The sequence below is a fragment of the Notamacropus eugenii genome, chromosome 1 (genome assembly GCF_028372415.1).
Source record: "Notamacropus eugenii isolate mMacEug1 chromosome 1, mMacEug1.pri_v2, whole genome shotgun sequence".
Lineage (NCBI taxonomy): Eukaryota > Metazoa > Chordata > Mammalia > Diprotodontia > Macropodidae > Notamacropus > Notamacropus eugenii.
In genome coordinates, this window is record NC_092872.1 from 458,619,346 (window position 1) to 458,644,109 (window position 24,764).

The window sequence follows — 24,764 nt, forward strand, 5'->3', positions numbered from 1 at the left end:
CAATACAGAGTGCCCCCTAGTGGAAATGTTTGCAAACCTCTGTATAAAAACCTTTTTACCTGACATATCTAGACAAAATTAAGACAATGCAAATGCTTTTTGAAGTAAAATATAAGTGCAGTTAAGCACCCTTTAGGGAAGTCTCTTTTAATAACAAATACAGTCTCACAACAGGATAATTATATTCTCTACTACTCAAGTTCCTAAAACAAGGAACAAATATTTAAAGACCAATAAACATAGGAAAATATGGAAACATGACAACAAGGCTTGAATTTAAGCAAAGAACAGGTTAATTTTTCTTTTCTGTGAAAAGTGTACTATAATTTCTTCCTTTCTATAGCTTGGTTATTATTAAGGCTCACGGAATATCCAATTTGGTATTTTTTTTACAAGTGAGAAAATGGAAGCCCAAAAAAGATTAAATAAAATGCTTACAATTAATTTTTTTAACTCTTTTGATCAAGACAGGTAATATAAATAACAATTTTGAACTGGATGAGAAAACGTTTGGAACTGTAAAACTTGAAACTCCTTCTTTGGGGCCACAGTAATTATTTCTCTTATCTTCAGGGTTATTTTTTTAATTAAAAGTACAACTCACCTATTAAAATTTGAGCTATATAGCAGGTATAACCATGGAAAACATCTTAATCTAAGGTTTCCAAGTCACTGAACTTCCTCCTATGTCTAAATAGTAAGAGTTTTGATTTTAAGCTCTGAACTGAAGGTTGTTCTAACCATCTGTAGGAAATAAATAAAATAAAAACAGCCTTAAAGGTGTGGAAATAGCTTTTGAATATACTTTTAAATGACTTATTAAAATTCTTAAGTACCTAGTAAATACCAGTAAATAACACTAAAAACAGATTAAAGAGAAAATTACTTTCAAGATTTTGTAGTTTTTAATAATGAGCAGAACACAAGGTAAAAATGTGTTTTTAGGTTTGTTTCAGAGTTTTTTTATTTCATTTGCTAAGGTCAGAATATTCAGGCAGGTTTTCTTTTTCAAAAAACTTAATATTTTTAATTAATAAGTATTATTTAGCATAAATACACTATTTCTATAAACACCAGATCAAAAAAGATGATTTATAGGATTTGAAGTGGGCTTGGGTTTTTTGTTTGTTTTGGTTTATACCCATCATTTTATTGATGTTGGGAATTTTTACTATAGAAACTCTTTTCACTTATGCAAATCAGTAATTCAATCTTAGAGCTGTACGGGTATACTGTGACGTTAAGTGGCTTGCCCAGGGTCATATAGCAACTATTTGTCAGAGGAAGAACTTGAATACAATCTTTCTGATGGCAAGCCTTCTTATCTCATGCAATGTAACTTTTCCAATTATTTTCAATAACAATTTAATTCAAATTATTTTCATGTCCTCTTTAACTTAACTTGAACATGGAATTTTACCTACAGCTATACTTGTTTCATACAGTATTTTAGGGAAAACATTTAAGATTCTTATGCAAGTACCAGGGCTCTATCCTACCCACTCCCCCTCAGGTATAATGTTTTCTACCTACTCACATGTAAGTGGCATGTTCTACATTTCTATTTTCCCACTAAAGATTAAGTTTTAGTATCCTCAAGTTGTACTCAACTTTCCTCAGACTCGGATGCAATTAACAAAAGTAACAGCATATAACTATAGCACTAACTAGGCACTATTTACTCACACTGTGGCATCTACCCTAATACAAAGAAGCTTGATGTCTGTCACCGCAGTCCAGCAATTAACTTGACTATACTTCCTCTATCATAAATGTCCCTATTCATAACAAACATATTGTTATTTCTGATTCCATGGCTAAACAATATCTTTTAATTAAAAAATAGATGCATTCTAAGATGCAAAAAGCCATGTTATAGGAACAAAATATTGTCAAGAAAAGTATCTAATGAATTACACAGAATCATTACGCAGAAAAAACAAAATTCATTTTGTTCATCCAACAAATACTTGTTGGAGGCCTACTATGTGTAAGGCAATGTGGCATTACCTTTATCTTAAAGACCTAAGAATTGATATAAAGAACCCTAACAGGGGCCAGGCTGTTCTATATTCCATAAGATCTTACCTTATAGCCCCTAGTAAAACGTTGCACACCCCATGGGCATTCAATTAAATATTAATATAGCTGAGTTGAATTATTCATTTGGTTTCCACTACAGCAGCTTCATCTTTATCATCCACTTCCAATTAGGAGACCTGTGTGTGGCCAGGGTGGTCTGTTTTAAAGATTAGAGTACACGAAAAGTTCTTTTTTCAAACATCTCAATTGTACTAGGCAAAGTATCTTGCTTCTAAGTACCAAGAAATCAAGTTTTTACAAAAAACTCTGAAAGAAGGCTGACTACTGTACGTACAGTTTTAAAGATGTATCTAAGAGACATGCAAGAACAGGGTAGCAAAATCAGGGCTTTAGATAAACTTATCTGAAAAACTCAGTTCTAAATATTACTATCCTCTATGGAAGTCAGAGTCAAATACATCTAGAGCTATCCAGCTTCTTAGTCAATATTTCCAATTCCTCATTTAAATGTTATTTTGAGATTTAATAACCAAAAGTACAGAAATTCAAATCATTTTTACCTATACACTCATGTACACAAACATATTACTGAAAACGTCCATAAAGAAGAGTCTAATCTGTCTACACACTGAATCCTATTTGCTCACTGATCCCCCTTACAAAATTATAGATATTCTCTTCTGGAGGAAAAAATTTACCTCAAAGACAAAATAAAATCTACACTTAACAAATTCCACAAATTTCTACAGAATATATTTAAAGGAAACCAATTTGATGACAATAGTACGTTACAAAACAAAAAAATACTAAAACACTTAATTTGTGATTATTTTTATCAACTGTTCTCAAATATGTCACAAGTACAAGACATGAGGAACAGTACCTCAACCTGCAAAATGATTCTGTTGCTTCAGGCTCTTATCAACAGGAAAAGCAGAATAAGGAAATAAGTTTCCCCTTTCCACCCACAGCTCACTTAAGTACTAACCAAAGTACTAAACAAATTTCCAATTGTCCTTTAAACCTTCTCTCTCTGATCTTTTCAAATTCAATTTCTAAAATGAGAAAAAGATATTTACTGATTTGAAAATCCTTTTGACAAGTATTGAAGTAAGCCTTTTGACCTCCCATAACTATGTATTCAAAAATATTTGTATCCAAAGCCAAACTGTAATTGAGCTTACTTTTTTTCTTTCTCACCTTGACCAGGTCCATAAAGGTTGATTACAAAGAAAAACACAAAATCCATTTTTCAGAATTTCATATTTATTGAATCTCTCCATAATTTTAAGAATTGTTCCAAAATTCCACAAGGAATATATTTTCAACCAAATATTTTGGGAAGTGATGCAAAAGCATTGTGAAAGTTGGCTTAAATCATTAACTTCATCAAGTATAAAGGAAGAGTCCTACAATAAGATACAAATTTCATTTTACTAGAAAAAGGAACCCTAATGGAATCATTAATATAAATAATATAACACTATATATTCTCAAATATAGCTCAAATTCTCTGTTTAGCCTTTCTGATCTCTTTGGCCTTAATAGTTTCAACTAAAATTAACATTTGAATACATTTTTAATTAAAAGGGTTGTTTTGCTCTTTGAATGCAAAGACTCGAAGAATAGCTTTTAAAAATGTGAAGAGCTGACTACAACATATCTAAGAACAATATTTTCTTCAAAATTATTACAATTTACTGCAAAAATACACTTAAAACTTGCTGACCCTAATAGTTTCTCAAACAAATCAATATGTATCTAACAACTGTCTCATACAAGCATTCCACCAATAAGCCAGTGTATTGGTAAGCTTTATTCAAAACTAAAGTTCTTGTTTTTTGAGTAATTGCATAAATATTTCTATATACTAGAACTATATCATACAAAAATATTCTTCTGTTAACCTAAAAGATTAGGGAAAGGGTTTAAGATTTTGCTCTCTTAAATATCTAAAAAATACACTAACTTTAGCAGCCAAGAACTTGTCCTTCTAAGTTAATTATTACTGGTGACAGGTTTTTAAAAAAAATTATTTCAGTTCTCTCCCAAAGTTACACTGATTCTCTTCTTTAAACTACCCTCCAGTTCAGGCAAATGAGCCCTGCATGATGTAAGCTAGGGATATAGCAGAAAGAATATGATGTTTGGGTTCAAGTCCTAGTCCTGCCACTTAGTAGATATAGTCATCACTTAACCCTCTCTGGTCTCAATTTCTCAGTCTATAACATGAAGGTAATTCAAAACAATATCTTATATGGTTGCTGCAGAAAGTGACACAAAAAGCATCAATAAAATTCTCTAAAATGCGCTTTGTAGTTCTGAAAAAAAAAGCTCTCTATAAATGTAATCAATTGCCTAAACAAATGCTCATGTTACTCTAGATAATATTCAGCAGAAAGAAAAATTTGTCAGTTTAAACTCACAGAGGAAATGATCTGTCATTGTTCAACAACCAAATTGGTTTTGCAAACAAGGGATACCACTACCCAGCTATATCCAGGTAAAAAATTTTGACCCTTAAAAGGAATTAAAATACCTATAATATCACCTAGTGATATTATACTTCATTTATACAGAAGAAAATTTATGTGTATTTCCAGGGACAAAGATAAAGTTTGTTTGGAAAAAAATATTTTTAAAACCCCTGCATATTGGAGTAGGCAGACAATCAAAACCACAGTTATATTTTTATGGCCACATGTTGGCAAGAACATTAGTCAAAAAATTTCATAAACTTAATTTTTAAATGGATTTCTCAGATAAAGGCTACTTCAGATAAAACAAGAGGACTATAAGCAAAGTCAGCCCATTCAAAAGAATAGTAACCTAGTTAGGTTATTAATAGTTTTGGAGAGAAACAAAACTGAAACAAATATGGCATAACAAATGTTTAAGTGAAAATAGGATAGGAACCTCAAACCACCCAGTAAATAGAAGAGCATTATTTTGGCTTGAACCTTTCTCTCCAAACAGGTTTTATAGATTTAGTTAATGTAAACTAAAAATTATGGAATCAAGATCAAATAGGCAATAAGGATGATAGTCTATAAAAATAACAGTTAATACATTTAAAAGAAATCTAATACTGAAATTAGTACTAACAAATGTCTTTTAAAAAAGAACTAAACTTACAAAATATTGGGAGAAGAAATATATCATTTCTTTCACCTTTAAAATGCTCCTACCTATATATACATTTGCAGTATAGAAAACAAATCTTCACTGCTAGCTATAATATCATGTGCAAAAAATGACAACATGAAAACAAAATCAATCCATTATAACTTTTAAACTGCCCACAAGACTTACGATACACAAGTACTCTGTTTCTAATTTCTCAAAATGCATAAATATAATCATTATTATCAAACGTGAAATTTCACCTACTATTGTCAAAGTTTTATAATATTCTATTTACCAGTTGAACTTGGTTGCAATAATTCTTGACTAATTTATCAACAAAGAAATTTTCTCAGTAATGAACAGTTTGTAAATTTGACGTTTTCTGGGACACAAATGTTTGTATGTGTATATGCAGAATGTGTATATGTACATACACACACACACACGCCCCAACACCCACCACACACACACACACTTTGAAACACCCCCTAAAAGGAATACATACGTTTTTTCCTATGTTCTACTAAACCTACAGCCTGCTTTGCAGAGCATTTGCAAAACCAGTTGTCCCCAAGTAAAACTGTGACTTCATTGGTATTAACAAGCTGTCCTGGCATGAAGGCAAGAGGACCAAAAGGGACCTGTGGACAAAAGAAAAAAAAGTTAAAAAAATACACGTTACAAAAGAGGATATGTTATCTGCACCAAATAACTTGAAAAGCTTAAAAGTATAGTATATACTTTAAGTATAGTAAATGAAAAAAAAATCCAACAGCACTTTTTTAACTTATTATTTTAATATGGCAAAGTATTTTTCTTTTACGAATATGAAAAAAAAATTCAGACCAAGTTTTCGTTGAACAATTTCAAACTCTCATTTTTCATAGGCTTAAAAGCACAGGATCATAAATGTATCCATTTTTTGTTTACCCAATAGTCCTGAAGAAAGCAGACTAGTAGTAATGAAGTATTAATTTATGAAGCATCACTGTAGAAATCAGCTTTGTAACAAAGTAAAAATTAATTCTAATAAAACAAAAAGGTTTTATGAAGCACACATTTAAAAATAAATGGCTTTAACAAATTTACAGAGGGGAGAACCATATTTACAAGATCTTAATTTTGGTTTGTGTGGAAAACAAGAATGAAGTTTACATCAGGAATACACTTAGAATAAAAGATTCAAGTTCAGGGAATAAGAATAGATCACCATATCGATATGAAGATCATTAAGAAAAAAATTAGCAGCACCTTTTTATATAAAAATCAATGTCCCAGAGCTTAATTCTGTGAATTACAAAACATTATGGCCTGTTCTTGCTCTGAGTAACAGGAAATGACTAAGTGCCAAATTTCTGTCATAACTGTAGTTTTCTACACAATAGAACTGCATACCAAAAACGTCAAATTTTGTTAGCATTTATGCCATCAGTTTTCATGTGTCATTAATATGAAAATTTATGATAGATCTGAAAGACAAAACTGAAGCAAATGCTTAGCTATGGTTATAATTAATGTATTAAGTACTCTTTTGTAAGCCTGAATAATATACCTTGATGCTACTGCAATGTCCTCAACTAATAAAATTATTACTCATGTTACTTTAAACAAAATATATCATACATACCATAATATCATAAGAGAGTTTATCAGGCAATGTGTTGAGTCTTTCTTGAAGAACCTCATAGTCATGCTCCACTTTCATCCTGTTGACAAACAAAAGTTAATTCATTCCTTGCACCAAATACTAAATAAATGTACACAATAAACAATTCTACCAGGAGACAGCCTATCATTTGACTAAATAAACCAATTTTAAGAGCTACTTTTAGCAACTAAATATTCTGAATCATTTTTGGTTTACAATAATTTTATTAACAAATCTATTTAGCAATGTCGCTGACCTACACGTTAAAAAACTGAGATTCTCTAAAAAGAGACTTTAAACAAAACATTCACATCACAAAACCGTACACAACTCTTTCTAAAAGTTGTTCCTCATGTTTAACTAATGCTTTGAAAAGAGAGGATGTAATAAAGAAAAGGCCAATACTTGGGCAATGGCAACTAAAGGAACAATGAAAACAGAGACAGTGCCAGAAGATGCTAAGATGGACTAAGGAAGGATGGTTAAAATGAGAATTTTCAGGCCTTTTCTCAGACGGTAAAGAGGAAGAAAAAAATAAGAAATGCATAGGTTTAGCAACACTATGTCAGTGAAAAACACTAGTATAGTTATAAAAATTGACAGAAGATCTATGAATTTTATTCAAGTGTTATGAAGAGATATTTACCAGAAAAACTTTAGAATTTAATATTTCAATACAATAAACTATCAATTATATCATTTTGTGAGTCAGAAAAAATGGAAAGGGAGAAATAAAAGTGGGGTTTTGAAATTTTTAAAATAATTATATTTAAAAGGACCCATTATGGACAAAAATATTTATAAGTTATTTTTATAATGGTAAAGAACTACAAACTAAGGGGGTACCTATCAATTGAGAAATGGCTGAATAAATTATGGTACATGAATGTAATGAAATACTGTGCCACAAGAAATGACAAAAGAGTCAATTTCAGAGAAACCTGGGAAGGATTGTATGAACTGATGTAAAGTCAGCAGAAGTAGCAAAACAATTTATATAAATTTATACAAATAACACTGAAAGACTTAAGAACTCTGACCAATGCAACTGACCAACCACAATTCCAGAGGCCTGATGATGATGCATGCCACCCACCTCCTGAAAAAGTGGTGATGGATTCCAGATGCAGAATAAGACATATACTTTTGGATGGCCAATGTGAGAATTTGTTTTTCTTGACTACAAGAGTTTTGCTTTTCTTTTCTTTTTTTTTGCAATGGGGGTAAGGATGACAAGGAGAGAAAATTTTAAAATATTTTTTCAAAAATAGTATGGGGCAATCAATATTCTGAGAGTTTAAGTGAAAGTGCATCTGAGTTCATTATTCTATCTATTTCCCACACACACACACAGTTAACTCTGTTCAGCTCCTCCCTGAAAATCATTCCAAAACAGCTTAAGCACAATGTGCCTTTTCACCATCTCTAGGTTAGTGGCAATGTTTCAAGAGGGTGGGTGCTCTGCTAAGATGTAATCAATGAACACAGAAAGAGTAAATGAGAGCTGAAATGTCCAAAAGAAACAATTAAGCAGAGGTGGTACTGTCAATAGAGAAATATGAATGAAGCAATTAGGTAAAAGATGTCAAACAAGCAGGAGAGGGGGGAGGGGAGCATAAGTCACCAATGAAAGATAACTGTTCTGATAATAGAGTTGAATAAAAATCATGAGCTTACTTACCACCTTCTGCTTCTGAATCAACAGTAGCCTATTTGATAAGAACAACCTAAAGTTGCCAATCTATGAGCTATTTCAAGGATTATCTCATTCATTCACAAAACATCAAAGGCAACGTGGCTTAGTGGAGTTGGAATCAACAAAATCTGGGTTCAAAACCACTTCAGACACTTACCATATGACCCTGCACTAATAAATCACTTTCCCTCTCTGTGCCTGTTTCTTATTCATGTATAAAATGAGGTTACATTCAATGGCCTCCAAGGCCCTTCTAGCTCTAGATCCAAGATCCATTGTTTTAATTGTCTGATACCAATAACCTTAAATTGGATAAGGAAACTACAAAGCATAGGGACAAATTTATATTAAAAGATCCAAAAATTTATATTAAAAGGTCAACAAAGGCCTTGCAACATGTTAGTATAAAAACAAAAACTAGAGTCCTCTTTATGTCTAATCTGGCATTCTTTCTAGTATATCTGCACTTTTTTTCCTTTACAATTTGTTCAGCTATATCTCAAGAATCTTCTTTACATTTATTTCAAAAACAGCACATAAGATATCTCTGGGGAATATTTCGTATACAAAATACTGGTTTTTTTTCTACATAGATCCCAAGAATGTCACTTTTTAAATTCTCAAGGGGGAAAAATACCATTACCCATGGAATTATCTCTTTTTTTTACTAAGAAATAAAATTCTTATTACTTACACAAATTTACTAAATCCACTATGCAATTTTTTTCTCCTTTTGGTTTTTTTATATACTGATTTTGTGTAAGTCACTTGATGATTACTTGATGATCACTTTTAGTGTTTAGAAAGCAGTATTATAGTATACTATGTTTCTATTTCAAAGCCCATGTGCTGAGAAAAAAGATTCTCCCCCACAAAAAAATCTTCTTGACATATTCAAAATTACCAAGTGACAAAGAAGTTGATACCAGTAAAGCAAGGAAAAAACTCTTTCAAATCAATCTAAGTTCTCTAAGTTATCCAATTCTAAAACTATCAATCATTACCAAGCTACTATGTGCCAGGCACTGTGCTATTAATAATTATGTTCTAAGGAATACTATGTGGACATAGAGGAAAGTAGTTAAAATGTTGGGGTTCAGTTATTTCTGAGATCTATTTCTATTATGTTCTCAACAATGTTATTTTTTTGAACCACACTAAAACTAAATCAAGAAGCACTTCAAAGAAAAAGGGATATGAGGGAGAATGTTTTAAAATGCTGTCACTGAAGAAAGTAGGTCAGTGGAAGTCAAGCAGTGTTCTTGATTGGAAAAATCACACCTTGAAGAACTATTCTAAAGGTTGAATTAGTCAGTAAGCCTGAATGTCCAATGTATAATACCTAGTAAGAGCATGACCTCTAAATAGTTGCCCTAAACAATTTAGTTAGGAGACCACAGCTCCTGAAATACAGAATCAGAAAGTTACACTAGCTATAAATACACTAACATACAGAAAAGGGTTCTTTCTGTTTTCATAAAAAGTTTTGATATTGTTCTCATTCTATTACTTACTTAATACTTTGAGAAAGAGAAATTTTTACTTTTTTCTATTCAGTTTTGTGACTGAAAAATTATTTTGATCAAACATCAAAAAGACAAGATGGGGCCATAGCCACAATAACTGCTGGATAAATGCTGGTGTGCTTCCTTTTTTTTCACTCCCTTTCACTTGTCTTTTAAAAACAAAAACTTGTAACGGGGAGAGAAAACACATTTTAGGTAATTGTGAAGTACTTGACTCACAATATGTTTTATAATATAGTCTCATTAATTCTGTAGTTGTTTTTTCAACTACATCCAGGTTAGTAAAGATACAAAAGTTTTGGTAACTGAAATAATATGAATAAAACTTCAAATCTCACATTAAAAATTTCAGCCAAGGTACAAATCCACAAAATACATTCTTCCCAGAAATAAAGGCATGAAACATTAATAGCAAGGAAGAAGCCTAGGAGACTTCGACTTCTTTCTTCTATGAGTTCCGTCAATCACAGTTTTATCAGTCCTCAATTTCTTCTCACCAAAAAAAAGGGGGGGTGGGGGAGGAATGGGGGTGTTGGGAGGGAGGATAAGGGTGAGACTTAACCCTGTAGATCAGCACTAATCCCCTAAGAAATGTTTCACTTTTAAGGTATTATAAAAACCATAAAAAAAACAAGAGTGTCACAATGTCTCTGATCATCTTCATGAATGCAATTGATAAGAAGAATAACTGTTGAGAGAAAGAACCAAGTTCTACATCACTTGCTTTGGATAAAAGTGACACAAAGACTTCTAGGACCAGCTTAAAACACCAAAAAAGAAAGAGATTTAATCACTGGCCAAAAGCAATGAGATTTGCTGAATTTGATTTTTTAGAGTTGGAAGGTCTTATAAGCAAAAAAAGTTGACTGATGCCAATTCCAACAAATCTTCTGCCAACTTTTTCATTAACTGTTATTTTCTAGCATCTTTGCCTTAAATTTTTTCCCATGTATAAATAAAATTCAATTTATTTCAAAATTTTATTAAGTTTTTCAGTTGACTTTTTTTTTTTTAAATTAAAATTCCTTTAAAATGAGGTAGAGACGTTTCAAGATGTTAAGTTTCATTTAAGGAAGGTTGTTTGTTTGTTTTTTAAACTATGTCCAATAACTATTTAAGGAGGAGCAATTTCATGAGACATTCTAGAATTGGACAGCAGAAAAAAAAAATCACTGTTACCAAAAGACAGAACTCACAACTTTCAATTCACCTGAGCAAATATTTTACTGCACACTCACTACATTTCCAGCACAGAATATGTATTACATAAGTACCTCCCAGACATTGAGCATTTGAAGATGAAAGGCAAAAGACTTTTGAGTCACTGTAAGTTTGTGTACATAGTCAAGATGGCACCTTCTTGAAAAAGTATATGAAGAGTGTGCAGGAATGGAGGAGTAGAAGACATGAAGAAAATATTTTAAGCTGAATTTTCCAGAAGGAACACATATTATGGTTGTATTAAGTAATGAAAATGGTTTAATTAGACCTTCCATGTCTCTGTTCCATTGTTTGACATTATTAATTATGAAAACTAATTTTTTTATATCAGTTAACCTATTTTTTTTTAAACAAATCAATGTCCTAATAAAGGACAATTTAGATATATGAAACCTACTGTCAAAGTGTAACAAAATAGAAGACCCAACTTCCTTCTTAACAATGCTAACATTTCTGAGAAACAGGTTTGGTCAAAAGATGTCCATGAATAAATATTTACTTTTTCATTTCTCATATAAATACCTTCAAAAACTTCATGACTACTATTAGAAATGCGCAAACTAGTCCAAGTGTATCAACTGGTGACTTTCCTAAGATGCAGTCAATGACACAAAATTTCTAGAGTTAAATTACTGTTTGCATGAAATGGGATAGTACTTTGTCTTAGGAGATTTAATTAGTTTTATAAAAATGTATTTCTACAAGGTGAACATAATAAGTCTTTGTCCTTCAAAAAATAAATATTTATATTTAACATATTATTCTCTGCTCTATCATAAATATGAATAAAAGTAATGGCTTATATCCTTTAAGATGTTTGCGTAAACTTTCAAGTGTACAGTGTTTTCCTCTCAAGTCTCTAAGATATATAGCTTAAGGATCACTGTCCTCATTTTACAGATCAGTAAAATGAGGCTCTGAAAGGTAAAGTGACTTACCTACTGTCACATGGCTGTGTCTAAGGTAGAATTCAAACCCTAGTCTCCTGACTCCAAGTCCAGCACTCACAGTTAGACATCTTCATTCAATGACAATAACACTGGGTTACAGTCAGAGGGACTGGGTTCCAGTACCATCTCTACCACAAACTATATAATTAGTTAGTTGTGAGATCTTGACAACTCTCTCATCTTTAAAATCAGGAAATCAGTACCTGTACTGTCTACCTGGTGATGAGAGTGAAAGAAAACAATAGATAAGAAGTAAAAAACTAGCAAAAAATAAAGTTAAATGTCATAGGAATATAAATCCATTAGGCAAATTTAGCAAACACTCTCATACCCTCCAAAACAGATCAGGAGCTTGAGAGGATGAAGGTGTTGTGGGCACCACATTCACCTTTCTACAACTGGGAAAAGGTTAGCGTTTTCATGGGGGCGGCTAGGGGGCATACAGAGCACTTGGACCTGGAGTCAAAAGACCTAACTTCAGATCTGACCTCAGTCACTCACTACCTGTGTGATTCTGGGTAAGTCACAACCTCTGTCTCAGTTTCCTCACCTTTGAAATGGGGATAATAATAGCACCTACTTCTCAAGATTGCTGTGAGGATCAAATAAGATAATAATTGTAAAGTAGTTAATACTATACCTGGCACATAGCAGACGCTATATAAGTATCATTATTATCACTATTATTATACAAAACCTAGTATCAACAGCATGTCACCTCTAGAAAATTTGGAATATTCAACATTTACTATCTTGTATACCTGTAAAATATAAGTAACAAAACTATGTTTCTTATGTAAGAAAATGAATATAATTTTATTATAAAATAAATCTATACCATGCTAAAGTTCCCTCAATTATCCATGACAGAAGTAGTGACATCGGCTTGTAAATAAGATTTTCTCAGTAGATCTCAGTCTTCCTAATTTGATTTTGCTTATAACCTAGACTTAGTTTGCATTCTCTGAACACAGACTAGTTGGATGTTAAAGGCAGGCAGTTTAGGAGCATGGCAAGGAAGAAAACTTCATTGAGTATGGTTCAAAAAGTAATTATAAGTTGTATATTTAAGAACTGCCTATCAAACCTTTATTTTCCCTACCAAGTGCCATATAATATTTGAAAATGTCATTGGTGGGTAAAAGTAATGATTTAAATAGTGACAAATATCTATTCCTTAAAAGAAGATTTAGTAAATGGACGTAGTCTAATGTTGCCTAAACCAAGTCTGGTGAATAAGGTAGATAATCAAACTATTTTTGACTGAAAGAGGATTTCACAAAAAATATGTGTGCTACAGTACTATCATGAAAAAAAAAGCTAATCACTGGACCAAAGATCTCTCCTTTTGTATCAAACTGAATCTCTCAAATACTTAAGAACTTCTACATAATGAGTCTGATTAACAGTTTCTCCTCAATAGGATGAATCCTACATGAACAACAACACTGATATCAAAGCAAAGAAAAAGTTAACAATTTCTTCACTTTTGTTTTTAACAAATAAACTTTCTCGGTTCTCAGAAATTTTAGAATTTTCCACTGAAAGCTTGGAAGTCATGTTTATAGATTATACTAAATAAAGAGTGTTTCATAATTATGAAATTCAGTTTTCCTAAAAAATATCTTGTCCAATTTCTCTTGGAAGATCTAAATACACTCAATTTAATCTTAAATAAAAATGTATATAAAATGCTCTGTAAACCATAATGCATTATTGTACTATTAGCTATTATCAGCTATTATCTTCATTTTTATCATTTTTCATCTCTTATTTTGCTTTGATAACACCTTTGTAGAAACTTTATGTATTTCATTATTCAAATTTATTTCTTGTATTAGAAATTTGAATGTCATATTTTGATTGGTCTTATCAACAAGTTCCTCATAATAATTACCTTTCTCCATTTCTTTGAACCACTTATGCCAGTTAGAACTCTTACCCTTGGTATTAGCTCATCTCCATATGACTCTTAACATATACCACTGTTGCAGATTTGCTTTAACCACACCAAATCTGATACTTTTCCTTACTAAAAAAGAGAAGACTCATTTTTATGCTAATAAAGATTCACCTATACAGCGAAGCTAATGCTAAACTAGCTAACCTTGAAAGAAGTTCTATTACTCTAAAAATAGATTTCTAACAAACATGAGGGATTAAAAAAAAAAAAGGTTCATTTCTAAGCCAGGAACTTGTATTTCAAGTATTAATCTAGTCTAAATTTATATGGAAGAGCCATATAAGGGGTTTCAAAATAAAGGTGCATTACAGAAACGTTGACAGAGTTAACTGTAGCACCAGTAGGTACAATGATAATGCTGTTCTTATTGAAAATTAATGCAGCTTTTGAATATATATGTATAACTTATTAGTTTTAGATTATTTTCTGCAAACAGTCAAAATTTAATATGATGATGTATACAGATTACACTGATATTTTGCCCTTATCCACTGCTTGCAGACTATGTGCATTTAAACCAAAAAAAATTTGATATACACTAACTATAAATTATTTCCTTGGAGATCTCTCAAGCATGAAGAAAAAGCCTCTTAAAATAAATTTAAAATATTATGTGCTTGATGGTGTATAACCAAAGGTTTAATCTCACCACTAAAGGGGGCAGTTCCTATGATTCTGCAATAACCCTGCAGACAATAATCAGGACAGCTCCCGTTGTTCTCTCAGTAAAATCTTGGTAAACACAGCAAGGTTATATTGTAATTTGTTATCTATAAGACCAATTGCTATACCTCATGGTAACTCAAAAGATTTCATTCTCCATTAAATAGTACATTTTCCTCAAATGTCATACGTAAGTGTTATTTAGCAAGCATGTATTCTATTAACCACAGATTGGCACATAAAAATAGCAAGTAACTCATAACCTCACCTCTCCAGTAATCCCTCTCCACTAAACCTCTTGTCCTGAGAGAATGCTGAGACAATAGAAATATGTAAAACTTCCTAAACTTTCAAAAAGATGTATCCTACCACATTTGCTTATTCAAAAGCCAAAAGAGAATTCTAATATTCTTCTCCACCTCATAAGAATTTCTCTCAAAACAGACCATTTCTAAGACTAGTCAGTTTCAAAAAATTGGTTCAGGATTCTACATATTTTTACTCTTAAAAAGAAGGCAACTGTAAGGAAAAATATTTCACTGGACTTCAAAACATCTAAACACAGATACTGTAAACAAATAAACATATGAAAAGGATAAACTACAATAAAATAGCAACATAACTATCATTCAGTAACTATAATAATAAAATTCAACTAACAGTAATAATTATTTTTTACTTTGCTAAAACACAAGTAAGTTACTTTGTCAGTATTTCACATATATAATCAAACAGTTTTCACTTACCAATGCTGGATCTTTTCTTGGCAGCCAGTGACCACCTGTCATTAAAACAGATAACTGTTCATGAAAAAACAAGGCTCAGAACACAGCTGCAATGTCACTGTATCAGAAAACTACAGCAGCAGCTTCACAGACTTCGCAGCATCTCTATGGACATTTTTATTTGTCAATGCACTGGGAAGTGAATGTTAGTCGTTAAGCAGTGTACTCTATCACAACACTCGAATGAAGGCTGATAACTGCAGGACAAATTACAGCTTTCTATTTCATATTGGGGTACACTACCTGTTCCATAACTATTAGGTGACATATGATATAAGATAACTAGGATTTTGCACAATCTGTACACCCATTTTCAATGTTACATATTTTGTAGAATACAAAAATGTTATAAATAACAAGATATCAATGGAATATCTACACTTTCTCAGTAAGAAATAAATTTTAAGACAGTAGTGAAACTGTTTTATTTATCAGTACATCTCCAAGTATTTTGACCTGTAATTTTTATTCTGAAGCATTAAAAATGAATTCATCAATGTTATTCTATCACATTTTCAAGAATATATATTTAGGATAAACATACTTTGAACAGCCCATTTTTTCCCATGAATTCTTAAAGCTAGATCCCTTAAAGAGACTAAACACAAATCTTAGAATATGTTTCTAAAGAAGTAGCCTTTTAAAAAACTATTTCTATAACTCCCTGGCTATTAAAAAAAAAAAAAAAAGCACAAAAGCTATTTGTTTTCCTAGTCTGGTTGAATTAGAATCATCTCTTAAGAAAAACAAAACAAAACAAAACAAAACATGCTTGAGGACAGTAAAGCAATCTCAAAATTTTCTAAAAGGTATGCCCAAACATGACTCAGCTAACACTAACCCAAAAGCACCAGGAAAACATATGAATAACAGTACTGAAAACTTAAGACCCCTTTTTCCTATATTTTTAACTATCTAACCTAACAATTCCAAGAACTTAAACAGTATGATCTTCATTTAACTAATAAACTAAAATAATGCTAAAATGCCATCTGATTTGAGATACACCACCTGGTGTCTACCAATATGTGTTTAATATATTTTATCCCAAACTACAAGAATTTTTTAAGCTTCCTACTGAATTCCTGCATTTTGACAATTCTTAACACAAATATCCTCTTTTTTACTATCTTTTAAATACTAAGGCACTATATTTTAAAAATGCTATAATCATAGACCTAACCATAGTACTAATTCAGAATAAAAAATCAGTTTTAAAATGAAGCTTTCCCAGTAAGTATCAATCATGCAGCAACACTTAATAACAGTGGTAATACATAATATGAATACAGGCTTTACATCTGGAAGAGCTAGGCTAAAACCACATCAATCCATTTCACTGTTTCAGATTTGGTGGTAATTATAAAACAAACAGAATTAAGTGCAAATTGAAAAAAAAAGAAATCTTTATATGAAATCCTTCTTAAAAGTTCCTATTTAATTAGCCCATTAAAAGATGAGACCAAAAACAAGACAGGATGCTTTCCATTCTCAATGCATGTCTTTCCATGCATGAAGTGAGCCTAAAAGCACAAAAAGAAAAGCCCTGCAAACCATAAGAGCAGCATGTTCATTAACCTCTACATGATAATCTTTTCGTAGCTGCATATTAACTAGTTACATATTCATAATCACTTACATTATTTAAAGGACCTTCTATGAAATTTTCTAGACTATATCCATTAGCAACAATGTTAAAGGTTATTGAAGACAGTATACTTAATGTCTCCAGGAAGACTTTTTAATTAGTAAATATGTAAATTGGGTACATATGCTTTTAATGTTTAAAAAACAAGTCATTGGTTAGGATAGCATATGCTATTTCTATTATCCTATATGCTGTCCCCATTTTCTTCCCCCAGAAGGATACCAATCAATTTTCATTTCATTTTTCCTTCCTGAAATAATAAATGAATAGATTCTGAAGGGTAGTACAAAGAACAACTTATTTAGTGTTTCTCAGAAGAACAATTTACCACCAAAATATTCCCTTACATACACTTAGGACCAAAGTATCTACTAATGAGAAAGTATTTACAGATGATAAAGCATTAACTAAAAGTAGCCTAGAGAAGGCCAAATTCTGAAAAATGAGGAAGGTAACACTAACATTGACCAAGCAAATTTCCCAAAGGGGAATGAAAAAGATAAAGGAAAAAGTTTTCTGATAAATTGTTTTGAATAATCTTTTTCATGTATTTGGCAACATATTTTAGACGCAAAGGAAAGGTTATTTTGTTTGGGGTCAGGATTTTTTTTTATTTATCTTCTATAATGCTGCTGCCTAGGAAAAAAATTTTAAAGGAAGAAAATACATGACATCTGAGTATATCTGATTTGAACAGTAACAACCACTTGATTTCTTGATGAAATTTAAATAATTTCATGAAACCTCAACTCATTTCTTCTTAAGGGGAACACAGGTTTATTCATTTACATATAAAAATAAACACAAGTGACTTAATTGTAGAAAAGCAATTATTGCAATTTTCAATTTGTTTGCACAAATAGCTATATCATTTGGCAATAAAGTAGAGAGACCGACTTTGTGTCAAACAGAAATCTACTTTATTACCTTGCAGTCAATATATATGTTTTATATTTATACATAAATGATTATTACATGAAGTATCACTAGGAACAATTTGATTTTTAAAAGTTAAACACTGCCAAACATGCAAATCTACTCTATTTTCCTTGGTGTGAAGCTTTTTAATCATTTTACACTAAGAAATAACTAGTAACTGTTGCCTAAGAAAATTGTTCCACCATAAAAAACTTACTGAACGAATTATCTTCTATGTGGTTACACACTGAACCAAGGATTTCATAGTGTAGAACCACTACAACATGAAGTCACAAGATAAAGGATTTTGTATCAACAACTTCACCATTTATAAACTATATAGCTAACTGCCTTTAGGAAAATTACCGTCCCTCTTCTAAATGTGTTCCCTCAGCTATACAATTGGAAAAACAATAATTGAGCTGCCATGAAGGGTCAATGTAAGGAAAACACTAAAAGATTTAAGAATCTTTTATACAACTTCAGTGGCTTGGGTCTTCCCCCTAAAGCAGATATCAATCCATCCCTATCTTTTGGATGATAAGATTTAGGAATGAAATAGGCCTCAGGAATCATCACCACTCCTTTTACAGATAAGGAACCTAAGGTCTAGAGAGGAAAATTGACCTTACAAGGTCATATGGACACTAAGTGGCTGAGTTAAGATTTAAATCAAGGTCCTCTGGCTCCAAAATTCAGTTTTTGTGATCACTGTGCCATCCTCTCCCACTCCCACCCATCACCCCCACCACACACACACAAAAATAAATTGGTAGTCACAATTCTTCTGATGATGAACCTTTCCAAATTTCGCCTGGTTGATCCTCAGAAGGCCAACCCAAGCTTTCCAATTTGGTAGCTCCTGCCAGAGCTTGTACTTCACTGGTATACAGTGTGAGAATCCAGGGTAAGGTGTCCTCTACCCCTGCTAGGGGGAAATGACACCTATGATTTCATTGGTATAACAAATACCTTCTTATCAATGCAGATCAGCATCTGTTCTGTAACTTAAAGTTGAGACAACTATAAACATACTAAAATACATAATTATCACTAAAGAATATCATTTTACTAAGAAACAACCTCGTAGCTAAATTCATAAAAGATACTTTCTTTATAAGGTCAAAGTAAAAATGTCTCCATTATACCTTACAAGACAGTTCAATTCAAACATACAGAAAGCAACCAGTTTTAGTAATATATATACACATATACATACATATATATACATACACACATATATAAATAAAAATAAGCACATACACATGTGTATATCTTCAAGGACCACAAGGGGGCATCGACCTATGAGTTTTCCATTATAAATATAATACCACATCAAGTAACACATCAAGCAAAAAAAAAAAAAAAATCAGGGCCACTCTACTTAGAAAAGTTCAAAATGATACATGTCTTTAAATGATGTGCATCTCCTCCAAAGCCATTTTTTTAAATTTTCAATTATTTCTTAAGGGCCTGAGCTAATAAAATGCCACTTTTTCTACTATTTTGATCAAAGTTTTCTGTAATTAAATGATTTGACTCTTTGTAACATGTATTCTTAGTATTGACCTTGTAATCTTTGTTCTTAAAATTGCTACTTAAAAGGATATCTCACCAATTAACTGAGACATTTTATTACCAAAACTTTAGCTATGCTTTGGCATAAATGAAAAATATTTTAATTGATATTTCTGCAAAGAATAGTGCTTTGACAACAGGGTTAAAAGTACAGACAGAATGTTCATTACAATAAGTTTATAGACACTTTTTTTAAACCATGACACAGGTTTTAAAAAATTATCAATTTAAAGTAAATTACTTCCTAAGTATGTTGCCAAGGAGACATTTGCTTGAATCCTGAGAACATTCTGGTGATGTGGAAACCCTCTGTGTAACACCCATTTTCCTCCAAATCCAATATATGTCCTTTATTCCATGAGTTTTCCATCTCTTTTGTGAACAGCAGATTCTCTGAGCATTCAGGTATTCCTAGTTCCCTTTTACACAAATAAATTTCTCACTTCATCTCTCCTCTTCATCTCTCCTCTTTTTTTATAGAGTACTCCCTGTGTTTTCTACACAGAATCCATCTGTGTGCATCTTTCCTCCTTTCAGTATCTTCCCCTACACAGTTCCAAGCACTTCAATAAGTATTGCTCCTTCTCTATTACCACCCATCTTTCTGTGTTAATTCATATTAATTTCTTTATCTCTTACTGTACATACTTGGGGGTTTCTGTGGATGTATATACATCTTGCTATATTCCTCTAAGAATAAAGATAAATAGATGTAAATAGGAAAGGTTTCTAATCCTTTGGATAAATAATTCAATTATCCACAAATCAAACTAACTATAAAGATCTAAGTCATATTACTCTTAAAAACACGGAATAAAATTTGACACTTTTAACTACTAACATGATTAAGAGTAGTAACCCAACCTAGGAAAGGTAACATTATCTTCAGAAATCGCTAGATTGACAGCAGATCTAAGAGCACTATAAATTCTTAAAGTATTGTCAAGTATTAGAGGCAATGCGTGACAAGTACACCAAACAGTAACACTCCATAATGTTAAATGCATAGCCTAAATTACTATATGTCAAGAGCAAGTTCACTTAATAGATGAGCAAAACTGTGCAACATACCTACAATAGTAAATAAGTAGTTCAGGTTTCTCACAGTTTTGTTATTCATAGCTTTGTTACCTATCAGGTCGTAGTTACTAATATGGGGTTAAAATTCAAAACTTAGAAAAATCAGGGTATTACTAAATCAAGGTGAGAAAAGGCAAGATAGACCGGGAGGTCTTTAATTTAGCTTAATCAAATACTACTAACATTCTTAAAATGCTAATAATTATAGATTTTTGTGTGTGCTAATTTAGTGACAAAGGTTACACATTTCTATTTGAGCTTCTGGTAGTTAAAATTAACCATACCTCTGCAGCTAATAGTGACCAGTTAATGATGATGTTCACTACTGATTAGACTTTAGGGATGTTAAGCAACTTACTGAAATAATACAGTGAATTAGTTCCGTCTATTAAAGCCATTATGAGTCTATGAGTTTCTTGAAAGGCAATCTGGCACAGTAGACAGAGCACTGGAACTAGCATGAAAACAGACCTGAGTTCAAGTACACCTCTCACACATAACTAACTAGATGCATGACCATGGAGGATCAGTCACTTAAATCTGACATTTCGTTTACTCATCTGTAAGAAATAAACAAACATACTTATAGTACAAATATCCCAGAGGTGGTAGTGAGAATCAAAGGAAATGCATGTAAACTTTTCAGTACTTTGCAAACTTTAAAATATTAAATATCCTTTGTCATTGTTATCCATTTGAACAGTTCATTAAGCTCACAGGCTAAAGTGAACTAGATTGTTTATCTAGTTCAATCACTCATTTAATAGAGGAGGAAACTGAAGTTTTCTTATAGACACTGATAGAGGACATTTCTTCATCTAGGAATTCCCTATACTAAATAATCACAGGTCCAGTCACTATCCCTATTCCTATCCTTTTTGAATTACCCAATGAAATAAGATTCTGTAAGGCTCAAAATTCTCTGAATGTTATTTAATAGCAATCATAAAACACAACTTCAGGCAGGGTGCAAATGTTTAAATCATAGCTCATGCGCTTATCAATGCAACAGAGTGCAGATGTACAAATTTATCAATAATATCAGAAAATCTTAAAATAAATGGCTTATTGACAGTGGGTCATTTGTTTCATTTTTATATATGGACAATATATTTAGAGTGCATTTTTTTCCTTAAAAGAAATACAAATTTCTTAGAGCACATAGTCCTTAAAATGAGGTTAGACTGCATGATTTCTAAGGTCTTTTCCACAGCTCTAAATCAATGACTCATGATCCCAAATGGGGGAAAAACAGACCAATTCACAAAGAACTTTCAAGTCATAAGATTATTTAGGTAGAGCTCAAAAGGACACCTCAAATCATCTATTCAAACCCCTCGTTTCAAAGATGAGAAAAAATCTTGAGGCCCAGTGATGGTATCAACTTGTTGTTGTCACACAGTAAGTGGCAAAACTAGGACTGAAACTCAAGTCCTCTGAATCTAAGTGAAGCATTTTTTCTATAGTATGTAATGAAGTTTAAATTCCTGACCCTAACATTCAAGATACTCTACAATCCAACAGACCCTAGAAGAAGCAAAATGCTTTTCCATCACTCTAGCACTCATACCTCTGAGAAAGGGTAAGGAGTGACAGGATTCTTTTGGTTTCCATTACTAGTCCCCAGGTCTGACCTGCCTAAGGCCCTGAAATGACTCCACCCCGAGGACAGACCCCAGTGGACAATAAAATCTACCAGAACTCATTCCCTACCCATAACTTGTCTGCTTACCAATGATTATGAAGCTTCAGCTGTCTAATCCAACTCCACTCAATGTCCTACTCTGCAGCTAATCATCCTTATCATCTTTTCTACTGTGCTCTCTGGAATGCAGAAAACCTTTCATCTTAAATCTTTTCTTTTCCCACTAATTCCATTTTCTGACTCTCACTGAATCGAAGATCCCTCCTAATGACAGCTTACCTGGCTTCTCTTTCTAGCACCTGTTCACTCAATTTTCCCTCAATTGACTAGCTGAGGTAAAGGAGTTGGAACACTACTCCACACACACCCTCACTACTTCCAGGTTCTCCCCTTCTACCACTACTCAGTAGTATTTCTTTGATGTTCACTCAATCCTTGTTGTTCAACCATTTCTGACTCTGTGACCCCATTTAGGTTCTCCTAGCAAAGATTCTGGAATGGTTTGCCATTTCCTTCCCCAGCTCGCTTTACAAATGAGGAAACTGAGACAGACAAGGTTAAGTGACTTGTCCAGGGTCAGACAGCTAATATCTGAGGCTAGATTTGAATTCACAAAGAGTTGAGTCTTCCTGACTTCAGACCTAGGACTCTATTCACTATCCTCCTAGCTGCCCTGGCTCCGTGTCCGGGAATTGAACCTGGTCCCATCTGGTAGGCAGGGATACTCACTCCATCCTCATCTACCACTCAATCAAAATTCTGGTAGCTGTTGTCTACTGGCCTCCAGGACACAGCTCTTTTTTCCTCAATGTGCCTGGCTCACAGTCTCCCCTCCTCAAAGGGACTTCAATATACATAGTGACCTTCCCCAAAACACCCTAACCTCCTCAACTTACTCATCAGACATGACCTACTCCTCCACTCCAACTCAGCCACACACAAGGATGGTCACCTACAAACACACTATTTTCATGAACTCTGAAATTCTCTTATCTGATCACAATCTATTTTCATTCTTTGGTGTTCTCTGCCTCACAAAGCCACACCCTTTTTTTTTTTTAACCCCCAATCAGGGGCAGGGATAGAGCCTGGGGACCTAAAGTCAGGAAGACTCACCTTTGTGAGTTCAAATATGGCCTCAGACATTATCAATGTGACCCTAGGCAAGCCACTTTACCCTATCCTGCCTCAGTTTCCTCATCTGCAAAATAAACTGGAGAAGGAAATGGCAAACCACTTCGATATCTTTGCCAAACACAGACTCCTTACTGTTCTTCAAATAAGACACTCTACCTCCCAACTCCAAGTATTTTTTACTAGTTGACCACCAAGTCTGGAATTATCTTCCTCCTACCCATTCTCCTGGCTCTCTTCCTGCTCCAATTAAAATTTCACCTTTTACAGCAGGACTTTCCCAATCTCTCTTAATTCTAGTCCCTTCTATTGGTTACTTTCAATTTATCTTGGATATATCATGCCTGTTTGTACACAGTTGTTTGCATGTTTTCTCCTCCATTATACTCTAAGTTCCTTGAGAGCAGTTAATACCTTTTGCTTAGTACACTGCCACAGTAAGCTCTTTAAAAATATTTACTGATTGGTTCCAATCTACCCATCAAATTTATCTTTTACCATTCCTCTTTAAATATTTTATGTGAGACATGTACCAGACCTCCAAGCTGTTAATGCCTGTGTAATTCCATGCCTTCCATTTCACTATGGTGGATTTATGTAGTGTTTTTTTCACTCTCCACCTGTTTCTTTTCCTGCGCTCTCTCATTCTGCACCTTTGCAATACTATTCCCCACTCTCAGAACTGATATCATCCTCTATTTCTATCTGCTGAAGTTCTTCTGTTAAAGGGCCAACTCCAAAACTACCCATTCCATGAAGTCTTCCCAGACTTCCCCTTAGAAATAATTTTTCCTTCCTCAGAGAAAATAAGTCACAGATGTGGCTGCTAATCTAACTTGAACTCACTCAAAAAATTACATTAAAAGATTCCTAAATTCCTTCCTCAAAATTAAACGTAAAAGAAAACTGATCAACTTCTATTTTTCTTTTCAACAGAACTATGTGTGACAAGACAAATGGAGGAGAAATAACCTAGGTCAGCTAATAATAATAAAAACAATCACAGTATTGGGATTTTGGACAATTTACAAACTCCCAGTTTCTTCATTTGTTGAAAGGGTAAATTGGACTAGATTTCTTCAAATATCTTTTCCACTCTAAAATTCTAAACTTTATAAATTCTGGAACACCTTAGGCATC

General features: G+C 32.7%; 1 protein-coding gene across 2 annotated transcripts in view; it reads right to left on the bottom strand.

The window, feature by feature from the left end:
* Window positions 1-24,764, bottom strand: part of URI1 (URI1 prefoldin like chaperone) — a 61,905-nt gene that overhangs the window by 19,860 nt on the left and 17,281 nt on the right. The window contains exons 2-4 of one of the 2 annotated variants that reach the window (XM_072632101.1): window positions 15,583-15,617; window positions 6,797-6,875; window positions 5,675-5,810 (exon numbers count right to left, since the gene is read on the bottom strand). In XM_072632101.1, the coding sequence (XP_072488202.1) occupies window positions 5,675-5,810; window positions 6,797-6,875; window positions 15,583-15,617 (250 nt within the window). The remainder of the gene's footprint in view (window positions 1-5,674; window positions 5,811-6,796; window positions 6,876-15,582; window positions 15,618-24,764) is intronic. The other variant, XM_072632102.1, reaches the window with a different exon arrangement.